Source organism: Lemur catta, chromosome 3, assembly GCF_020740605.2.
Source record: "Lemur catta isolate mLemCat1 chromosome 3, mLemCat1.pri, whole genome shotgun sequence".
Taxonomy (NCBI): domain Eukaryota; kingdom Metazoa; phylum Chordata; class Mammalia; order Primates; family Lemuridae; genus Lemur; species Lemur catta.
The window spans coordinates 96,851,489-96,875,202 of NC_059130.1; the positions used below are offsets into that span (position 1 = coordinate 96,851,489).

The 23,714-nt window shown below is 40.6% G+C and overlaps 1 protein-coding gene across 6 annotated transcripts in view; it reads right to left on the reverse strand.

Annotated features, from left to right (window-relative positions):
* The window catches only part of NFYC (nuclear transcription factor Y subunit gamma), a 73,236-nt gene that overhangs the window by 8,841 nt on the left and 40,681 nt on the right, over positions 1-23,714 (reverse strand). For all 6 annotated transcript variants that reach the window (XM_045548114.1, XM_045548113.1, XM_045548110.1 and 3 more), the window contains exons 3-6: positions 16,014-16,085; positions 14,510-14,623; positions 9,122-9,217; positions 4,059-4,232 (exon numbers count right to left, since the gene is read on the reverse strand). In XM_045548114.1, coding sequence (XP_045404070.1) covers positions 4,059-4,232; positions 9,122-9,217; positions 14,510-14,623; positions 16,014-16,085 — 456 coding nt within the window. The remainder of the gene's footprint in view (positions 1-4,058; positions 4,233-9,121; positions 9,218-14,509; positions 14,624-16,013; positions 16,086-23,714) is intronic.

The following is a 23,714-nucleotide window of genomic DNA, read 5'->3' on the forward strand; positions in this document are numbered from 1 at the left end:
GCAAGGCTTTCACGCCCATCCAGGCAGCAGAGCGGCTCCTGCCCACACTGGCCAGATGGCTGCTCTGGACCACAGCATGGCTTCCCACAGGAGAGTAAACTCCATTAAAACCCAGACTCTTAACTAAGCCTACCTCAGATCAACAGAATTTAATAAAGCAAGAACCTTAACTTTCTAGAAATGGCAGTCTCAGATTTAAGACATTTCTGTCTAATGTATATGGCTTGACAGATCCTGTGTCTCTCACACACACTTAGTGGATTGTAGACTTATGAAATATACTCTTTTGACAGATGGTAAAGACATGAACTTGTCAAAAGGGTTAATCAGTCCCTCAAATCTCTAAACTTCAGCCCTAGATATGACTTTTACAGATTACCTAGAGCAGTGAACCCAGCATATCTGGCTGATCTGATGGTGGTAGTGATGGAAGGCGGGTGGAGCCAAGTTTAAAAACTACACTTGTACTACCGACCCCTGACCCTGATTCGGACATGATCTCTCCCCACTCTAAATTAAGAATCACCCCAATAAGATGACTCTGGGAGTCTCAATGAATCATGGACTTCAACTGATGCTGCTACTCTGATGTTCTTATTTCAGACTGCATAGGTCTACTGAACATTACAACTATGCATCTACAGTTACAAGGGAAGGGAATACATTCTGAGAACTATAGATGAGATTCAAGGGATTGCTAGGTAAGGAGAAATTACTATTAGGCCATTAAATATGAAATGTCTGATTTCAAATCAAAAGTGTAGCTTATTATCTCTCAAACAAGAAGCAGTACAATCTAAGTATGTGTTAACTATTGACACAGTTTTGCTATGTTAATAGCAGCTTGTTTATGCCAACAGCGAAGAAGCCTAGAGAGCGAGTGGCAATGAAATCGTGAAAGGCATTTCAACTGCTTCTTGAGAACTGAATACTTTTCCTTGCAAGAAGTGGTCCAAAGCCTGTAAGAACTGGTAGGTAGTTGGTGCAAGGTCTGGTGAATACAGTGGATGACAGAGAATTTCCAAGTCCAGCCTCTGTAGTTTGAGCAGCATTGTTTGTGCAACATGTGGTCGAGTGTTGTCTTCCAAGAGGATTGGCTGGTCTCTACCAACCAATCTCAGCTGCTTAATTGCAAGCGTCCTCATCATTTCATCCAACTGGTTGTAGCAGACATTGCTATAACTGATTGACCAGGTTGCATGAAGATGTAGTGGAATAGCAGTGCTGGACCACCAAATACAAACCGTTAGCTTTTCTGATGAATATTCAATTTTGGACTGTGTTTTGGCACTTCATCTTTATTCAACCATTGTGCCGAATGTTTTCGACTGTCATCAAGAATCCATTTTTCATCACATGTCACAATATAGAAAGGGTTTGTTCACCTTTATGTGGTGACAGCAAAGAAAGGCAAGCTTCCAGACGATTTCTCTTCTGACACTAGTTTAATTCATGGGGAACCCATCTATCCAGCTTCTTTACCTTGACGATTTGTTTCAAATGGTCCAATATTGCTGGAATAGTAACGTCAAACCTTGATGCTAATTCACATGTAAGTTGAGATGGATTCGCTTCCACTAACAGCTTTCAGCTCATCATTATCCACCCTGATCTCAGGTCACCCACGTGGCTCATTTTCAAGATTAAAATCACCAGAATGGAACTTCTCAAATCATCCACAGATTGTGCATTTATTAGCCACATCCTTCCCAAACACTGTGTTGATATTTCGAGCTGTCTGCATTGCATTGGTTCCACGACGAAATTCATATTTGAAAATAACACGAATTTTTGACTTATCTGTGGTTTCACAGAAATTGCTCTAAAAATGTTTTTGAAAGATAATCACAAGCTACAACCTATGTTTGAAAGACTGAGGATGTATCTTCACAATAAAAACAATAAGCATCAAAGTGAAATGTCAGGGATATCAACTGTCAAACTTAGTACTTAAGGAAATCGGACATTTCATACTTAATAACCTCGTATCATACTTAATAACCTATAAACTGGACGAGGATAGTGAGAAAGATGAGAAGAGTGTTCCGAGTAAAAGCTACATGCAGTAGGCTAGGACAACAGGAAACATCTCTTCCATTCTTATGCCGCAATTTTCAACTCAGACTGTCCCCAAACCTCCAGAAATAAGTTTCTAATTTATGACAAAAAACACAGGATTCACTTTACCAAAATATGCCTTCCTTACAACTTTGGTTTAATATATATTCTATCCTGCAAAGGGTATTTGGACTCAACTTGAAATAGCTATCACTGCATGTCCAGGGAGGTGTGACAGCACGAGGCCACCCTGCAGCAGCAGGACAGCGTAACAACACCAAAGAGATGCTGGGTGGGTCCAACTTCACTGTCCTCACAAGCCTTATCAGCTCCAAGCTGAGCAAGTCTGGGTTGGCAGAGAAGAGGACAGATAAAATTCTCGCTGACTAAAAAAAAAATGCATGCTGCCAACTCATCACTGTACTATATCAACCCAATTTTCCCAAGAGGATTTCCAAGGTATTTCTAAATCACTTTAGGAAAATGAGGGCTTGTGTTAGCATGGCAGCTGTCAAATCACGTATGGTGTGCCCTGCTGTCAGGGCACAACAGCCATGAGCTTCTTAGGATGATTAGCCAATCAGAGCCAGGCTTGGCAGACTCCCTTTAAGTTCACTCTGTAAAGGGATAAAGCCTTTGGCAGGTAAAGCTCTCACCACTGTAGAGGCACAGGCATTACCCAAAGGTGCCTCAGGCATCATGGTGCAGCGAACACCTTGAGGCAGGGACTGAGCTACAATCATCTTTGAACCCTCCCTGCCTAGTAGAGTCTGGCATAGAGCAAGCACTCAGTGTTGTTGTATGGATAAATAAATGAGCAGGGGATAAATCCTAAGATCATAATATCTAAATCCACCTCTACCCCAATTTTGTTTTTCTAGGCAAACTCAGCTCCATACTAGAAGACACAGGCTATCCAGGAGGTGTTCCTTGCCTATCTGTTCCCCTATGCCCGCTCTACTTTCCTACCACTCCCTAGAACTGTTTCCCACTGCTAAGTCTTTGCTTGTGCCATGCCCTCTACTGGCAATACCATCCTTTCACGCTTTATTTGATTATCTTCCATTGTTCCAAGACTCATTCCTCTCAGGAACATTCTCTGACCACCTCCTCTTCTACCACCTCCCTCACATCTTTGTTAGGTTCTCCTTTTGATGTGCTCCCCTAACTCCCTGTACATCCCTAACTCCCTGTACATAATCCTAAGAATGCCTTACACTTCCCACTTGGTGGTATAACCTTTAAGTATTTGTACCCCCAACTAGATTCTGAATTCCTTGAAAATAAGGACTGTTTTATTCATGCTTGTATCCCCAATACATAGCACAGGACTTCACAGGACTTTACCCGTAGAGGATGCTCAATGTTTGATGAAAAAACAAATTAACAGTTGACAGAGAATTTAGATTCAGAGCTCACAGTACATAGTTCTCTGCAGCCTCATGACCCCCCAAAAACATCAATGTTATCACTCTCACAAAACTAACACTGGGGAAAGAAAGAATCCTCTCTACTATGGTACAAAGAGAAGGTTACTTGACACAGATATGATGGGACAGAGAAATGACATAGAGGAGAGAGGTATGCAAGCTGGCAATGACACCCAATTTCCCCTTAATTGAACAAATTACAATTTTGGCCTAGATATAGACAGCAGGTAAGAGTCCACTTAAAACACCTCCTACAGAGATCCCACTACTCTTCATGGGGGCATTATAGAGATTTTGTTTTCCTTCTATAATTTCTGAGCTCAAAGGGACCGTAGAGAACATCTTGTTCACTACACTGTCCTTACTTGACCTATTAGAAAAACAGGGTCCAGAGAAATTAAGGTGACACTTCACCTCAACAGCTGAATCTGGGGAAAAGGTCAGCTTTCCAGACTTCAATTTCCATACTCTGCAATGACTTGGCTGCCTCTCTGACCTAGTCAAGCTTTCCCCACCCCAAACCTAGGAGGTGCTCTCTTGCTGGGTGGGCATCCTTGGCAGCCCACAGACCTGGCCCTGCTGAGGCTGCGCGATGATGATCTGCCCAGGCTGGATGGTGGTCGTGGAGCTGGTGGTCTGCTGGCCTTGCTGCTGCCCCTGGACCTGGACGGCAGTGGGCTGCTGAGCCAGCGTGAAGTAGTACTGGACGGGCTCGGCAGGGGTTACAGACTGGCGCACCTCCTCCTGTGGGGTGGAAGGAGAGACAGGTAAGAGAAAAAGAACCGACTCAGCAGCCACCACAGTGAATTTCCACTCTTCCCCCAAGCAAGCCATGTGCAGTTGCCTGCTGAATGCTGAGCTCTCCACATCTGAAGCCAAAGGAGAGTGGAATTCGAAGAGACCAGTTGTGCTAAATCAAACTAAAAATAACAGATTCTTCTATAGGCTTCACAAAACATACAGCCAATTTTCTCAAGTACTGAGTAATCACCCTTTGCGTGATGAGTTGCAAACGGGCAAATAATTATCGTAACTAAAAACCACGCACCAGCAGTGCCTGTCAGTAAATGCTGTCAAGGTCTGTGATCCGAGAACAGTGCTAATTGCAAGCATTGGGAAGATGCTACCCAAACATCATGCCTCTCAGGCCAGCTCCCAATCTCTCAAACAGGCAGCACTCTTCTTCTTTTATACCCACCACCTCAGGAGGGGGCAGAACAGGTTAAAGGGAAACAGGACTTTTCCTGGGCTGGAATTTCACAATCAAATGTCAGGATTGAGGGCACTGGTAGGCAAGTACCCAGCTTTTCACAGCACATCAAAAGCTCTGTGGTCACTGATGAAATGTCTATCCAGTGTCACATCTGGTTCTGGTTGTACTTAGCCACAGAAGCGCAACCCAGGGGGCCTGATGGACAGCTCTCCACTGGGGTACTGCCTTCGCTGACTAGGGAGGTCGCGTTCTGTCCGATCTGCCGAGTGAAGAGACTGCTCCTTCTTCAGCTGATGTTTTCCATGGCAGAAGGAGTAAACAACCCTCTCCCAGCCACCTTGAGCTCACAGCTGAGAGTGTAGGATGTTTACACACACTACAGCATGGTTACAGCCCACAGGGTCTGGGGTTGGTCGGCCCCTGACCACTGACACAGAGATCGACGTCTGATCCGGAGTGACCTGTGACACATGGTGGCCCTGCCTGGGACAACAAAAACAACAAAAACATACAACCACTTTGGGCTAGCTAAGTAAAAATATTAGATACATTTGCTCACTTCTTTGTTTTGGGCAGTTAGCAGGTTCCAGAAAAGAAGAAAAGACACTTATTCAAGGTACAGAGAGACCCTGTGGCCTGCTTCAAAGCTCCCCAAAGTGACATTTACAAAGTTGGTATTGAGTCCAGGCCCTCACTAGGTTAGGTGCCCCGAACTGTGCTTCCATAGTACTGTCCTCATTACACTTTTTTGTATTGGCATGTCAAATTAACTGCCTGGCCTGCTAAAATATAAACCCCATCTCTCTCTTGCCCCCAACCATCCCCACTGCTCCCATGTTGGCACTCAGAAAGTGCCTCTTGACTGATGTATATATTGAGATAGACAGGCAGACAGAGGCTGGGAAGTACTTATCTGAATCCAAGTTGGTGGTATGACAAAGTCTCTTGAAGCCAACAGTTGTTATCAATATGAAAGAGTCCTAAATTCTCTTTTGCTACACTTCTAGGATTCTGTGGCCATAATGTGGGGAGAAGCTGGTGTCTGGGTATTCTTTTGTTTGCCTGGTGACTGGGGGCCAAGATACTAAAACTAGTACTGTCAATACCTAGTCTCTGAGAAATGTGGGTCTCTGCATGACAAGGTTTCCTGATGGCCATTCACCCAGCCTAGAGAGATACTTCTAACATTCTAGGTTTCTAAGCAAGTCCTTAAACATAAATCAACCTTCTAGGTTAATATATTCTGTGCTTCATACCCAAACAGTTTTAACCTTCAACATGATTATGCTGAGGCAAAAGAAAAAGGAAATCCCCTTTTATTTTCATCTAGGTCTCAATTTCCAGAACAATTTAAAAGTGACAATATCAACTCCATTTCAACTCCAACTTCTTAGTATTTATATGCATAAAGGTCAGCCTAGAAACTAGGTCTTGGCTGTGGCAGGGATAAAATACTGATACCCTTTTCAGCCAAGAAGCAGAGGCCACCTGCACTTTTCAAAGCTGTTGAAACAGATTCAGTGTATTTATTTCCCACTGAGTTCTCCCTTCTTATTTTATAAAAAACACAAATCACTAAAGTCCAGACCTAACTTGGAAAAGCTCTCGGGTAATGAGAGGGTATAGAGGACCGACAGCCCCAGAACCACCTGTAGGAAATCAGGGAGCAGGGAGTCACTGGCATTTCCTAGCCCTGACCAGTGACTGTTCTGTCTCCAGTTATCCCTGACTAAAACTGATCTAGCACTGAATGTGGTCTTTTTGCCAGACAAAAACCAAATCCTTTAAATATCCCTCCCAGAAGTCAAAATACCCCTTGCCAAAAGCTGTGAGAGCAGGTAAAGAGCTCCTTCCACACTGCTTACTATATCCTCTGAGATTGTGTGTTACCTAGGCAGTGTCTAGGACACTGCAAATATCAAGTAGTGGCACCTACATTAGCGGTTTTAGGACAAGATATGGCTGCTGTCAAACCACTGGAATAGAAGGAGGCATATCTAAGGCTCTTCTGCAATACGAAGACTCATTATTCTGCCAATGGAAGTCAAGCCAGTAACGGAATGATGCTTGGTTTAGAAATGGGTAAAAAGATAATGACATTTCAATGGGCAGGAACTTTCAACTCATAGCTTTAGTGGGGCAGAAGTCAGGCCTCAATTACCTTCTATTTTCAAATAATCTTTACTTACTTCCCTGAAGAATAAGAGAAATTCCCAAGCATCTCTGAGAAGTCAAGGGCCTTAGACCCACAACTCAATATTTCTGGCTAGTTCCTTTTCCCATCAGTGGGAGATCACCCCAAGTGCTAGAACACTCCCTTAAGGACCAGATCAATCCAGAATGGGGCACTTGCTTGACTTTAGCAGTGGCCTCCCCAACCAGACGGCTTGATTTTGCAATCTTTTCAGAAGCTGAGACTGACAAACAGTGCCAGAGAATGAGCAGCATCACATCCCAGAGCCATCACCACAGTGTTGTGCAGCCAGCCACAAGGAAAAAAAGTGCATTTGCTTCAGTAGCAAGAGTGAACTGCTGCCTCCTTCAGAAAGGGTGAGTTTTGGAGAGTAGGCGCTTTCAAAGGACTTTAGGAGGTGCCAGCCAATTTGTAGCTTGGGAAAACTTCATGTCTACAGAGGATTGAAAATGCTATCTTAGAATTTCAGGCTGGCTTGCAGCAATCTCAACCTTTCAAAGGCCAAGCAGCAGCTGTCCCAAATAGGATGCCAATCAATGGCTTGAACACCTACAAGGAACTAAATCCAGGCAGCAAGAAGCTGTTTCAGCTAGACACACTTTAAAGGAGATGGATCACAGCATTTCGAGTCCAGCTAGGATGGAACAAGGAGCTGTCTGACACGCTGAGAGAGCCAGAGGCACCAAGGAATTTGGAGGAAGTGATAGGATGTGACCCTTCTCTCCAGCCAGTCCATTCAGCCCACAAAGAACAAGGAGGTAGCACAATGAGAGTGAGCAAAGCCTGATTTCATTAGAGAACTCACCATCTTGTTTTTAAAGGAGAATTCTGATAGACACAAGGAGAAAAAAAATTCCACCAAGGAAAGCAGGTATATGATACTGTTTCTTCTGAAGGAAGAGAAGCGGTCTGAGTTCTTGTGGTTGTGACTTCTCAGAGAGGAGGGAAGTACCCGAAGAGGAGAAACTGAGCCTATGGGCACGAACCTGTAATGTTTCAAAGCCAATGCGCAGCTGGGGACGACCGTGGCAGCCTGCCGCTGTAAACATCCGACTGAAAGCTCCTCTGAACACCTTACAGCTTCCAGTCAAGGATGTTTACAGTAGCAAAGACTGCCCAGAAAGAACGGAGACGCAGTGAGGCACACCCTGCTCTAGTAAACAGGTGACAAAGGGCTTGCTAATCCAAAGGCCCCCATACAGGGTCAGAATTATAAATGTTGATTAGAAAGCCCAGTTCTCCTACACTTTCTCTGACTCTTATTAATATGGACCAGCATGGAAAGAATGGGAATCACTGAATGACTCTGTTTCTAAGGATAATATACTAAGAAATAATTCATTAAAAACACTTAAAAATTTATTAACAAAGTAAAGCAAGCAGAACAAGGCACAGCTTTGCTCCTGTCAGATTCTGTCACTATTTCCCAAGTGTCTCTACTACACCTAGTGAATCGTGCAATCTGTGTGCTTAAAACAATGAGCTATTATACAGGATTGGGGTTTATTTACAATCACAACCGAGGGCTATATGCACTCAAGGTGCTGAAAAAACAATTGGTTTGGAGAGGGGAAGGCAGAAGAGAGGAGAAGGGCGACATTCATTCTTTCTTGTGATTGCTTAAGTAGTGGTTCTCAAATCTGGTTGCACATTAAAAGCATCTGGGGAGTTTTTATTGAAAAGTACTGATTCCTGGGCCCCATTATCACAGATTCTGATTCAGCTGAAGTGGGTAGAGCCTGGGCACTGATATTTTTTTAAACCTCAACAGGTTATTCTAGTGTGCAGCCAGGGCACTATGTACAGAAACACAACACAGAATAAGACAAAACTAAGTTTATTCACTCCAAATACCACTCTACACCCAGAGAAGCTGTTTCTTAAAAATCTAACATCTATAACTTGCTGGGAATATTCTCCCATCCTAGATGAAGAATTCTGATAGACTTCCTGAGAGACCTTGGAATGAACTTCACTTTACCATTTGTAACTTAAGTTTTTAATTTTCATTTTGTCTATTTTCACTGAAATATCATATCAGAAGCACTGAGTTAAAAGTATCCAAAATGAGTAACAGAAGGCGATGTTAAGGATGAATCTGGTCTAGAGAAGAGGAGCAAAAGGAAACAGCATATGACTTGTGCTGAGAGAGGAGAAGGAGCATATCTGACACCACGTGCAAAGAGCTCTTCAGCCAGCAGCAACAGCAGTGCCCTCCCGGCTCACCTGACGCTTTGGAGGTTTCAGTTCATCTCTTGGAACAATATCGATGAGAAAGTCAAACTGATCAAATTTTGTAATTGCCATGGCGATATCATTCCTCTGTAACAAAGAAAAGCAGAGTGAAAAATTAGCCTGGGGAGAAACTAGTTCACCTGGCTTTACAACCTCCAAGTAAGATAAGATGACAACTTTTAAGCCAAACTAATACTCATGGCCAAGTCTATAGCTGAAATAAGTACAACCAAACTCTCATAAACTTCAAATGATCAGACTTAGTGGACAAATACCAACGAAGAAGAGATACAGTAACTCATGCTTTAAAACAGGATGTTTGAGCCTCCAACCACTATTATTCTCACTTGATCCTGTCCCACCCAAGGCCCTACCCACTAATGTCAAATTATCATCCTTCAGCTAAATTAATACAAATCTAGCAATCTCAACACAGACAGGTTTCTGGTCATTATGTGGTTAACAAAGCTAGGCATCATTCAATCTTACCACCTTTTTTAGGCCATAAATAATAGTTTGTCTCTGGTTCACAAGTAGTTATAATGTATTTTGAATTTCTTAGATGAAATCTCAATTCAATAATTTTTTGCAACATTTTCTAGTCACTGGATCTATTATATATGTTAAATAGTTCCCACAAAGCTATGATTTTTATTTTGGATTTTTACTGCAATTCAAAATGGCAATGATAAATCCATGGCTTAAATGTGGTTTCATGTGATATGAATATTAGAATTCTGAAGTTCCTAGAACAGGGGCTGGGGTGGGCAGAGAACACATGAGTTACATGACTAATGATACCGAAACCAAGGCTCTAATGGGGTTTTCTCTCCAAGTGTGCCACTCCTTTTCTTTCGGTGAGAAAATTAAAAGATTTTTAATAAAAACCAACACCTTATGTATAGTTAAGATTTTTGTACTTTACTGAAAATTTCAAAGAAAAAGAAAAACAGGAGAAAGGATTGAATTCTAGCGAATGATCTGCATGTTGAAGAATTTAGGGCAAAGTAAACTTTGAAATGCACTTAAAAATAAATGACTTAGCCAGTTGTGGTGGCACTACTCTGGAAGCTGAGCTGGGGAGATAGCTTGAGCCCAGGAGTTCGAGGCTGCAGTGAACTATGATCATGCCATTGCATTCTAGCCTGGGTGACAGAATGAAACACTCTATCTAAAAAAAAAAAAAATTTTTTTTAAAGAGAGAAAAAATAGAAAAAAATAGATGACTTGAAGGATGGATAGAGGGATAAATATGACAATAAAACAAAATGAAAATTAAACAAATAAAGCATAGTAAAATGTTAATGGTAAAATCTAGGGGGTAAGTATACAGGTATTCACTGTAAACTTTATTTATGCTTGAAATTTTTCATAATAAAATGCTGGGGGAAAAGTCAACACACTAACAGAAATCCTTGGCAACCTTTATATACCACACCTTAAGAGAAGGTGACTCATCAAGCAAAACAAGAGAGGATGGAAATTTTCTGTTTTCTCCTTCCCTTGTATCTGCAATGGCCCCAAGCCACCGAAATGCAAAACTCTAGTCTACCCTTCTTGCCAACCACCAGCTTGACAATAAACCCTCCCAAGTGAAGCAGGGCACATCTTAAGACTGCCAGGACTCACTTAAGAGAGCCATATTTTTTTTATAATGTCACCTACTCAAATCTATCTAAATGGCTTATCTATGGGTAGAATGTGGGGGAAAATATTATAATCACTTCCAAACAATGAAATGTTCTAGAGCATTTTGGAAACATACATACACTTAAATTGGTCTTTCTAAAATCTTAAATTTGCCTTTAATGCTAATAATACTTTACTGAGTTATTATTCATCTTCAGTAAATACAGAAATCTTTTTTTTTTTTTGGAGACAGAGTCTTGCTCTTTTGCCCTGGCTAGAGTACCGTGGCGTCAGCCTAGCTCACAACAACCTCAAACTCCTGGACTTAAGCAATCCTACTGCCTCAGCCTCTCGAGTAGCTGGGACTACAGGCATGTGCCACCATGCCTGGCTAATTGTTTCTATATATTTTTAGTTGTCCAGATAACTTATTTCTAGTTTTCAGTACAGACGGGGTCTCGCTCTTGCTCAGGCTGGTCTCGAACTCCTAACCTTGAGCGATCCTCCCGTCTCAGCCTCCTAGAGTGCTAGGATTACAGGCATGAGCCACCGCGCCCAGCCTAATACAGAAATCTTAGTAACAGTTTGATGGATTTTCACAAACTCGGGTAGATAACACCTAGATAAGAAAATAGAAAGTTCCCTATAACCTATTCCAGTTAATACTCTCCCCTGCCCCAAACCCCGCTAAATTTGAGGCAAGCACAACTCTGATTTTTATCACTATAGATGGTGACAGTATAAGGTATCATACACTGTGTAATTTTTTCCTCTGGTTTCTTTTATTTAACATACTATCTTTGATATTCATCCATGTTGTATGAAGCAATAGTTTCTTTTTATTGCTGAATAGTAATCCATTTTATGAATATATCAGAATTTGTTTATATTTAGGTTATTAAGTATGAAATTTCTGATTTCCTTGAGTACTAAGTTAAACAGTTGGTATCGCTGACATTTCACTTTGACTTTTTTTTTTTTTTTTGAGACAGAGTCTCACTCTCTTGTCTGGGCTAGAGTGCCATGGCATCAGCCTAGCTCACAGCAACCTCAGACTCCTGAACTCAAGCAATCCTCCTGCCTCGGCCTCCCAGAGTGCTAGGATTACAGGCGTGAGCCACCGCGCCCAGCTGATACTTGTTTTATTTTTATGGTGAAGGTACATCCTCAATCTTTCAAATGCATGTTGTGGCTTGTGATTATCTTTCTAATTTTTTTAAAGCAATATTTGTGAAACCATGGATAAGTCAAAAATTCATGTTATTTTTTAATGTGAGTTCTGTCATGGAACCAATGTAACGCAGACAGCTTGAAATATCCACAAAGTGTGTGGGAAGGATGTGGCTAATGAACATACAGTATGTGATGGTTTGAGAAGTTCCGTTCTGGCGATTTTAATCTTGAAAATGAGCCACGTGGGTGACCTGAGACCAAGGTGGATAATGACGAGCTGAAAGCTGTAGTGGAAACAAATCCATCTCAACCTACGAGTGAATTAGCAGCAAGGTTTAACATTACTATTCCAACAATATTGGACGATCTGAAACAAATCGGCAAGGTAAAGCAGCTGGATAGAGGGTACTGTATGAATTAAACAAACATCAGAAGAGAAATTGTCTCGAAGCTTGTCTTTCTTTGCTGTCATGACATAAAGGTGAACCATTTCTACACTGTATTATGACATGTGATGAAAAATGGATTCTTTTTGACAATTTCAAGCGTTTGGCACAATGGATGGATAAAGATGAAGTGCTGAAACACAGTCTAAAATCGAATATTCATCAAAAAAAGCTAATGGTGTCTGTTTGGTGGTCCAGCACTGCCATTATCCACTACAGCCTCATGAAACCTGGTCAATCGATTACAGCAGATGTCTACTACAATCAGTTGGATGAAATGATGAGGATGCTTGCAATTAAGCAGCTGAGATTGGTCAACAGAGACAGGCCAATCCTCTTGGAAGACAACGCTCAACCACATGTTGCGCAAACAATGCTGCTCAAACTACAGAGGCTGGACTTGGAAATTCTCTGTCATCCACCATATTCACCAGACCTTGCACCAACTGACTACCACTTCTTCAAGGCTTTGGACCACTTCTTGCAAGGAAAAATATTCAATTCTCAACAAGCAGTTGAAAACGCCTTTTGCGATTTCACTGCCACTTGCTCTCTAGGCTTCTTCACTGTTGGCATAAACAAGCTACTATTAACATAGCAAAACTGTGTCAATAGTTAACACATACTTAGATTGTACTGCTTCTTGTTTGAGATATAATAAGCTACACTTTTGATTTGAAATCAGACATTTCATATTTAATGTCCCAATATATTCCTGTATTGACGGCTACTTGTTTTCAATTTTTAGCTAGTATAAATAAGGTTATTATGAATATTTTTATATAAGAATGTCCACATTTCTTTTGGGCGCATACCTAGGAGTCATAAAGTAGGAATCAACTTTATCAGAAAGTCCCAAATAATTTTTCAAAGTAATTGTACCACTATACATTCTAACCAGCAATAAATGAGTTTCAGACAATCCACTTCCTCATCAACACCTGGTATTGTTAGTCTTTTTATTTTAGCCATTTTAGTGGGTGTAAACCAATATCTCATTATGGTTTTAATCTGTACTTCTTAGATGACTAATGATGCTGCATACCTTCTCATAGGCTTATTGGTCATTTGTGTTATCTTCTTTCTTGAAAGGCTGTTCGAGTGTTTTGCCCATTTTATTTTTTAATCTGAATTGATCTTGAAGGTTACTTTAATTAGATCTCTCTAGATCCACAGACTTACTGCACGGCAGCATAAATTAAATTTTGTGACTTCAAAATGCATCATCATTCCATAGAGTTCAATATTTTTCCTTTTTTTTTCTTGCTTTAAAATTTTCATATAGTAAAGTCCATGAATCTTTATGATGCAATAACTAGCTACACTGGAATGCAGGCTCTTCAAGGATAGGGATTTTTGTCTGCTTTGTGTGTTGTCAACCCAGAGAGCCTAGAACAGTGCCTGGCACATTGAGAGTGTTCAATAAACATTTGTAAAATAAATGAATAAGCATGTTCATTTTTTAATTCTGTAGATAAAGGGAAACAAGTGGAGTAAACATAATTTATCTTCTTAGCTTTGTTGTTAAAATACTATCCCTGTTTTGTATCTGTCACACCCTTCCTCTTACACCTGGGAGACCTTTTCTCCAAGAGTAGGGCCTGGCTGTTTGAGCAAGAGTTTCTAGAGCCAATGACCAAGGGTTCTACATATAATATGAATGTTGATTTGCTGGATTAAAAAAACAAAAAAACAAAAAGGAAGAAGAAAAGGATTCCCAAGAAGGCAGACAAGGAACAAAAAGGCTAATGAAATTAGTGAGATTGCTGATTCTTACTGGGATTGTCCTTTCCTAGAATCTCTCAAGGCTCCAATCAGAAGTTGTTAACATCTAGAAACAGGTAAACACTCTATTACTTGAGACTCTGTTTATAGTAAAGGTTAATCAAGTGAAGAGAGTTTAGTCACTGAGCTGTGAAAACCATGAGAGAATTGGAAATTAAGATTCTTGGCGGGGAAATACTATCACCATGACTATAAGGTATGTCTGCCTCCCAACAGTGGAGATGCCAATTACATGTCAGCTTGATAGAGGCATAAGGAACAACAATCTTTGGTCCAAAGCCACACAAGAGAAGCAGCTAAAGGCACTGTTTGCCCCAGTTTTCCCAACATAAATCTGCAATATTACCTGTAGAGTCCGGCGCTTGTTATCCTCTGTGTGAATCCAGGCTCGAAGAGTCAACTCTGTGATAAAAATCTGGGCTGCCTTGGCAAAGAGCACAGGGGCTTCTGCACTGATCATCTGCAACAGATGTAGGCCCTCCCTGTCAATCACCAGCATGTCATTCAAACCAGTCAATTTGTTTCTTGCCTCATGCCTGCCACAAGACTATGGGGCAAGGGTCAGAAAATGAGATGGTGGTGGTCTCAAGAGATTCCAAGGCAAAAGAAATCCATAAGTAAGGAATAAATCAGGTAACAGAGAGAAAGAATACTTACTTATCTGGCACCTACCACATGCAAGGCACTTTCTTATACTCATCATAGCCTTTCAAAGAAACTGGGGTTTACAAGAGGTGAAGTGACTTGCCCATGGCTATACAGTCAGTAGGTGGCAGGGTTTCGGTTCTAATCCAAGGAGGGACAATATGAGGAAAGATAATGGGCTTGGGAGCCAATGGATTTAGGTAAAACCTCAGGCTTCCCTTCCTTTTGGGATTTATTTTTCACATACTGAAAAAGAAAACAATCTTTCAGTTTTATTGTGGGAATCATATGAGATAATCCATGTAACCAGCACAGGGTCTGACACATAGTAAGTGCTCAAGCAATGTAAGCTGCCTCGATGTATCTAACTTCGAAGTTCAAGCTCTTGGTCAAACAAGGCTCTAAACCTTTGGTGAGGTGGTCTGTGCAGGCTAGAGCTACAGGAAGAGCTCTGGAATTAAAGAAGCAGTAGATGAGAATTGGCATCTTGGTTCTATCAGCTTGGGTGCATCATTAACCTCTTTGTGTTTATTTCTGTATCTGTAAAATGGAACTAACAATTCTTATCCTATCAAGTCTCACTGTGATGAGGAAAGGAGCTAATAAAAGAGAAAACTGCTACAAACCGATAGCTTTCTGTGCAAATACAACAGACTATTAATTTTGCATGGTGAAGAGACAGAGTTGCTCTTTCCCTGAGATTTATAAAGGGAAAGGAGGAATACAGAAATGGCCAAACCCAAGTAAACCCTCTTATAAGTATAATTCATATAAAAGAAACTCATAGATCAAAAGGTTAGAAAAGGTACAATATCATCAAAAATTTCTTAGAGCTCAGATCAACAAACTATTGATTGTAATAAGATGCTAAGATGATGGCATTGTCCTGTTGATTTGATGACACATGATTACATTACACTGTTAAAAGAATTGGGTGATATCACCTGATTTTAAAAAACAAACACTATCTTTTTAACATATGGAAAAAACCAGGATACCCCCTCATTTTCAGAGATAAAAATTAAAATAACTAAAATTGTTCGATTTTAGTTCACTGAACAAGTTTAGATAGGAAATAAAAAAGCAACAGACAGTAACAATATTTTTGTTTTTGTTTAATTAAACTGTGAACCCTAGAGAAATGAGCAAAAACCTACCCATGATTTTAGCTTCAATATGAATAAGAAAAATGAATGTGAATTCACCTTTACATCTTCATCCAGTTTCATAATCTTCTTAATACGAGCCAGTGGGAGTTCCTGTACTCGGAAATCTTTCTGAAATGGCAACAAGAGGTGGGTAAACAGTGGGGACAATCAACAGGGTGGCAGAGCACGACAGGCAGCAGGAAACACTCTGCATGGTTTAGTCCCTTCCTTCAGGAAATATGGCAGGAGAGGAGGTAGGCGAAATGAAGAAAATACAAGCTCCAGAGCAAAATTCTTTACTTAACCCATGCAGAGCTTCAAACAATTAAAGGGTTTTAGGAAAAACTTATGATGGCCCCTAACAGTGCCCTCATGAAAGGCAGCCCCAAACAACATTAGGTTCTTTGCCTCCTCACAATATAGAGGTATATTACAAGTAGCTTCTTTTTTTCCAAGACAGTTTACCAGTCTGCAATATGTAAATTAAAATGAGATTTCTGCCTCAGGGCATAGTTTTCTTCCATTCAGAAACTACAAGGGCAAGTGCCAGCAATACCTGACCACAGTGACCCACAGTTTTTTACAGCTGAAACTGGCCATTTATGACCTATGCACTAACCTGACAACAGAAATGGGGGAAGGGCTGTTTTCTCATCACAGCAGCAATGGTTTTGTCTCCAAAATTTGCTTCAGGGTGGAGGTAGAGAGGTATGGGAAAAGGGTGAGGGTGAATTTATTAGAGCTGCCTTTTAGGAATAATTCTGCTACTTTTTCCTTAACAAACAGGACTACAGTGGGGAGAACCACATAACTTCACTGTGGATGGGATTTAGGAAAGAGCTTTTTGACCAGCACTCTTCAATTATTTGCCATTTAGGCCCTTTTTTGTCTTATTTTGAAACTACTGATTTTTAAAAACCCATGCCCAATGATGGATGCAATTCTAGAAATAAAAATCAATTTTGAGTTTCAGAGCTGCAATGAAGAGAAAGGTGCAAAGGCAGAGATTAGCTAAAATCAGCAAAATCTCTACTGGGACCAGGTGTCAAATGATTGATTCTATAAGTGGTCTGAAATGTGACTCACCAAACCCAATATGCTCACCTGGGAATTTGCATCATCACATTTTGGAAGCAGTAGCTATTATTTGAGACTTGATGTAATTAACAAGCATAAGTGAACTATTTTCCCCAGACCAACAGAAAACTGCAAATACATGTCAAAGAAGGCATTTTGGAAAAACATCACCAGTCTTCTCAGAATCCATTTTATGATTACAGAAAGAAGCAACTATAAGGATAAAATATACACCCACACATCTAATGTCTCACAACAAACCCAACAAGCTGCTTGGCTACCACTCAGCTCTACAAACTGCAAATACCAATTTTTCATCTTTTCCTTTTCCAAATTAGGTATCAGTATTTTCCAAGAAGCTTCTACTTAACTAACCCTGGAGTGACAGAGACTTAGAAGTCCAACTTATTAAAATTTCACCAAAAGCAGACAGCAGGGTATATTGATTCTGTTCTTATTTTTTCCTCCTCCTCTTTGATTTACTCCTTCAAGAAACTCAAGTTAACAGTGAATGTATGATACCTACTACTATCAAAGATACAAATCTATTCCTACCTTTGAAAAACTTGTAGTTTGTCAAAGATAGTCACATAAAAACATTATAATCCTCTATCCGATATGGGATGGGGAGGAGTATAAAACCCCACAGGGACACAAAGAAGGGAATAACCAGCTAGCAATGAGGGGCTGCAGGGAGAGAGAGGAGTTGTGAAATGTTCCATAGAGGGGATGACATCTGAATTGTGTGTAACAGATGCTGAGAATTTGCCTGTTGAAAAAGTATGACAATGTTATTCAGACAGTGGGAACAGCAAGCACAGAAGCACAGACGCACAAAAAACCCAGCCCATTTAAGTTTTAGATGTATGACCTGAGTGCAGAGGTGAGCAGCAGGAAAAAGGATATTAGACTAGGGTCGATCCTGAAGAAATTTTTTAAAAGGTTTAATCACAGAAATCAATCACTGGTCTTCCTTCTTGTGTGGCATATCACAGAAGATGATGACGATGCTACACAGAAATGCCAAAGAGAAGACTAGGGATGATAGTTCTCCTGGAAGGCCTCCCATGATGACATATACAGCACAAGATTATGATGAAAAAATTATGACCACTCTCTTGCATGTATGCTCTCATTTGGCTTGGTTGTTTAATAGTGTAATTTCCACAAGATTGTTCCATGATTATTTAACCAAAGCCAAAGCTCGCGCTCTGGCGGGGCGCGGTGGCTCACGCCTGTAATCCTAGCACTCTGGGAGGCCGAGGAGGGTGGATTGCTCGAGGTCAGGAGTTCGAGACCAGCAAGACGAGACCCCGTCTCTACTAAAAATAGAAAGAAATTATCTGGCCAACTAAAATATATATAGAAAAAATTAGCCGGGCATAGTGGCGCGTGCCTGTAGTCCCAGCTACTTGGGAGGCTGAGGCAGTAGGATTGCTTAAGCCGAGGAGTCTGAGGTTGCTGTGAGCTAGGCTGACGCCACGGCACTCATTCTAGCCTGGGCAACAAAGTGAGACTCTGTCTCAAAAAACAAAACAAAACAAAACAAAACAAAGACCTCCTTCTCCAACTTGAACAAGTAAAATGTTTATTACTTTAGAAGTTCTATGAGACTTTTTTTAAAAGAGATGGGGTCTCACTGTTGCCCAGGCTGGAGCACAGTGGTGTGATCACAGCTCAGTGTAGCCTTGAACTCTTAGGCTCAAGAGATCCTCCTGAGTAGGGAGGGCTACAAGTATGTGCCACCACACCCAGCTAATTTTTAAATTTTTTGTGGAGACAGGGTCTTGCTATGGTGGCCTAGGCTGGTCCCAAACTATTGGCCTCAAGCAATCCTCCCATCTTAGCCTTTCAAAGTACTGGGATTACAAGTGTGAGCCACTGTGTTCAGCCTCTAGGAGACTATTATTCTTTAATTAAAAGCAACAAGAAAGAATCAAGAATAAGGAGATTATATCATTTCCACCTTGCAGAGGTATAAAATGAGGCAGAAATTTATAACAAAGCTCTGCTTTAAGCCCCCCACCCCAAACCTTTTCTTTTGTGAGAAACTACCTTTCCATGTTCCTCAAACCTTGAGATCTCAAGAGGCAGCATGTGAAAAGTGGATCTTGAGATGTGTATGTGTGGTTCATCACCAACAATCCCCAGTTTTCTATGATCCTATCCTACTTTCCAGTCACAAGAAAGGGTTTATAATAAGCTTGATGGAGAGGGGAGTCCCTCCACTATCAGTAGATTGAGGCCCACCAAATGGGCTTTCAATTCATGCTCCCCACATCACTGGCAACCATGCAACTGATCCAAGTAGTACTGAACTTCTTCTCCAGATGCTGATCCAAGTACAACAACAATTGACACATACAGTTTTATCTACTTTTGGGAGTGATATCGGTACGCAGAAGAGCAGATTCTCTCTCAGAGCATTCTCACGTTCCTGACCACAACCAAAGAACTATATTAAAAATGCTGCCATCTGAAACTGCTGAGTTTCAAGATGAATTCAAGTCAGAACTCATTCAATGAGAGTTTGGAGCCAAAGAAAAGTCAATGGGGTCTCAGGCTGCACGAAGGAACATCCAGAGTTTCAAATTATGATGAGAAATCTTTTCCAGGCCTACCTAGTCAAGCACTCCAGCAAAGTCAAGATTCTAAATCTCTTGAAAGCAATAATTCTCAATCTTGGCTGCATGTCAGAATCATCTGGAAAGCTTTTGAAAAACAAGATGCCTGAGCTCTCCCCTAGACCAACCAAATCAGGAACTCTAAGTGGTAAAGTCTTGGCATCATTTTTTTGAAAACTCCCCTGGTGACTACGACACAAGTGAGGGTTAAGGACCACTGCTTTAAAGCCTTGCTACTCAAAGTGTGGTCCTTAGACCAGCTATGGCATCACCTGGGAACTCAAAAGAAATGCAGAGGCCGGGAGCTGCAATCCCAGCACTCTGGGAGGCCAATGCGGGTGAAATCACTCGAGGTCAGGAGTTCGAGACCAGCCTGAGCAAATAGAAAGAAATTATCTGGCCAACTAAAAATATACATAGAAAAAATTAGCCGGGCATGGTGGCACATGCCTGTAGTCCCAGCTACTCGGGAGGCTGAGGCAGGAGGATTGCTTAAGCCCAGGAGTTTGAGGTTACTGTGAGCTAGGCTGACTCCACGGCACTCACTCTAGCCCAGGCAACAGAGCAAGACTCTGTCTCAAAAAAAAAAAGAAAAGAAATGCAGAATCTCAGGCTCCCTCCAAACCTACTAAATCAGAATCAATATTTTAACAAGATCTTCCCTCATGTGGTCCATATAGACAAAAGTGTGAGAAGCACTTCTCTACAGGAAGAGCTCATACAGCACAGGACCTATTTTGTAACAGTCCACCAACCTTTACCACCAAGTTCTTGTTTAAATGGTTATCTGATTTGACTGTAATGTTAGAAATTCATCATCCAATCTGGAGGCACTGAGGAATGAAAAGATGAAACTGTTAGTTAAAAGAACCTAGGCATTAAATTACAGCTGACTGAAGGCTGAATGGGATGCAGAGAATAAGTTAGTGAAGGGTTAGACTTTTCTTTTCAAGATTCAGCATCATTGTCCCCCTCACAAGCTCCCAAGAAGGCAAAGTTAGCTTTGTCTTCCCCACTTTTAAAGAGGCCCAGTAGGGTAAAACTCAACACCAAGAAATCTGCTACTTAACGTTCTCAGAGCTTTGCTCAGCAGGAATATAGTATTTTACATAATCACTCTGGTACACAATCATTTTGGTATGGTTTTTAACCAACTTCAACCCTAGCTGAATACCACCTGGATTTATAGACAGTTACAGAGCTTTTAAGAGTTATGAGAGCACGCTGAGATTAAAGAGAAATTGTTTTTGCAGGACTCAGACCAAAATGACTGAGGCCAGTATTTCTAACACATAATGAAGTATCACCCAGCAAACTTCCATTACTTGTTTTTGGAACAATCTGTGTTCCAGTCTTACAGAGACCACAACATTTTATGAATATACTCATAAGTTTTATTTATGTTTGGGTAGTTTAAACATGATGGATTTTTAAAAATATGTTTGAAATTTTTAGGTGTCAACCTAGGAGACTCTGACATATCTCATGAAGTTTGGTTTTAAGTAATGTTGAGCTCTGGAAAGGCACAGACTAAATACTAAAACATGTGGCCATACACAGGCATCATGTATTGTAGTCCTGAGCAGGGGGGAAAACAAGAATTATACAAAGGGAAATTACCCTGACTTAACTGGGCTTCATTTTCACTCAAACTTGGAACTGATACTGCTTTCCACTAAATCTGAAGTAGAAGAGTCTCATTCATTCAGATATTTATTGTGCATCTACTATACGCCAGACATTGTTCTAAGCATCTGATGTAAAAGACACAGCACAGCAGAGGTCTAGGAGTCTTTTTCAAGGGTCACTGGAGAAAAATTTTAGTCATCAATAGAAGAATGAGTAAAGACAACTTCCTCTTTACTCATCTTTCTCTTCACCCACAAAACCTGAACCAAAACTGAACCCCTCAAAGTAATTGTCTTTTGACTTCTGATAAACCAGATGTCTAGGTACTAAAATTTGGTCAACACCAGAATCTGCTTTGTTGGCAATCAAACTTGAAAAGTAAACCAAGTAGGCTGCAAATCAAAGCCCAGGGTCTGGAAGAGATATTTACACACTCATGTACATAGCAGCACTATTCACAATAGCCAAGCGGTAGAAGCAACCCAAATGGCCATCAACAGATGAAGAGATAAACAAAATGTGGTATGAATGATGAACCTTAAAGACATCACACTAAGTGAAATAAGCCAAAGTCACAAAAAGACCAAAACAGATATTCCTCTACTTACAATGGGGTTATGTCCCAATAAACCCATCATAAGTTGAAAATATTCTAAGCTAAAAATGCACTAATACATCTAACCTACCAAACATCATAGCCTAGCCTACCTTAAAACATGCTCAGAACACTTACATTAGCTTACAGTTGGGCAAAATCATCTAACACAAAACCTATTTTATAATAAAGTGCTGGCTATCTTATTGAATTTTTATTGAATTTATTGAACTTTATTGAATTCTGTACTGAAAGTGAAAAAAACAAAATGGCTACATGGGTACCTAAACAGTTTCTCCTGAATGTGTATTGCTTTTGGATGACTGTAAAGTGGGAAAATTCTTATGTCAAACCATTATAAGTAGGAGACCATCTGTGCTATACGATTCTAAATTATGTGAGGTATCTAAAGTAGTCAAATTCAAAGAAACAGAAAGTAGAATGGCGGTTACCAGGGGCTGGAGTTGTTTAATAAGTACAGCGTTTCAGTTCTGCAATATGAAAAAATTCTAGAGATTGTTTCGTGAATATACTTAATACTTACTGAAGTGCACATTTAAAAATGGTTAAGGTGGTAAATTTTATGTGCTTCTTTTTTTTTTATCACAACTAAAAAAAATAAAATAAAATTCAAAGCCCCAAAAAATACAGAAAAGTTAAGTGTTGAACTTAAACCTCCAGAGTTTATCTGGCCACTTGCCTGATTCTCAATTTGTGCCTCTGGGCTTAAGCTGGTATGCGAACTTGGTGCCTTGGCCTAGTCCCACCACACCCCAGGAGGGCATCAGTTTTACACCAAGCTGACTGCAGAACTAAAACCCGATAAGCTTAACTATGAGATTTATCCCCCTAAAATATGAACAAAACACTACATTTTTGACTTTATAATTTCATTTTTTCCTCCCTTTTCTTTTATATCTGAGTCAGTATAAGTAACTACCACCTTTAGACTAGGGGAAGGAAACAATGACTTTCCAGTGGAAATTCACTCTGAACACTCTAAGAAAGGCCAAGCCAAGTTCAACTGCTGAAAACCTCCCGTATAAATAAACACAACTCCCAGGTACATATGAATTCCCTGAAGTCAGTGGGCATGTATCACAATAAGTTATAATATTTTATTTCATTCATTACTTGCTTATAGCCTGTCTCACCAGAATGTATGTTCCATGAGTACAATGATCTTGTCTGTCTGGTTCACTACTAGATCCACAGTATCTAGCATAGCCACAGTAGGTGCAAAGCATGTATTTGTTGAGTGAACAAATAAATTGACCTTGTATATCAGAGGTTAAACACCATTAACCCTAAAGAATTGCAATATTAGTTCTATATCAGGAAGGAATCTCGTGTCTGTTCTGCCAGGATGCTAATACCTCCAGGGCAGGAATGACACATCCAACACAGGGAGCTCTTCAGTATTTGCTAAAATGACACCAAATAGAACATTCATCATTCAGAATATAATACTGTATTCTGAAAAGATTCCAATTCTAACTCGTCTCACCTTCTGCTACCACTCTCATACCACATACTTTACTCCTACCCTCAACCTCTACTAACCACGCAGTAACATCTAGCCACTCTGAATTTCTTGATGTTCCTCTAAATATAAAGCCCTCCATTGTGGGCCTCCATGCCTTTATGCATGCCCTATTCTCTGCCCAAGATATACTATCCCATCCTTTGCATCTTTCCATCTAGTGAATGCTTACTCATTATTTCACGACTCAACAAAAATGTTCCCTTTCCTTAAAGCCTTCTCCAACTCACCAAAGAGAAATATCCTCTGTGCTTCCATAGCACTTTGACTTTTACTGCCTCAAGATTCAT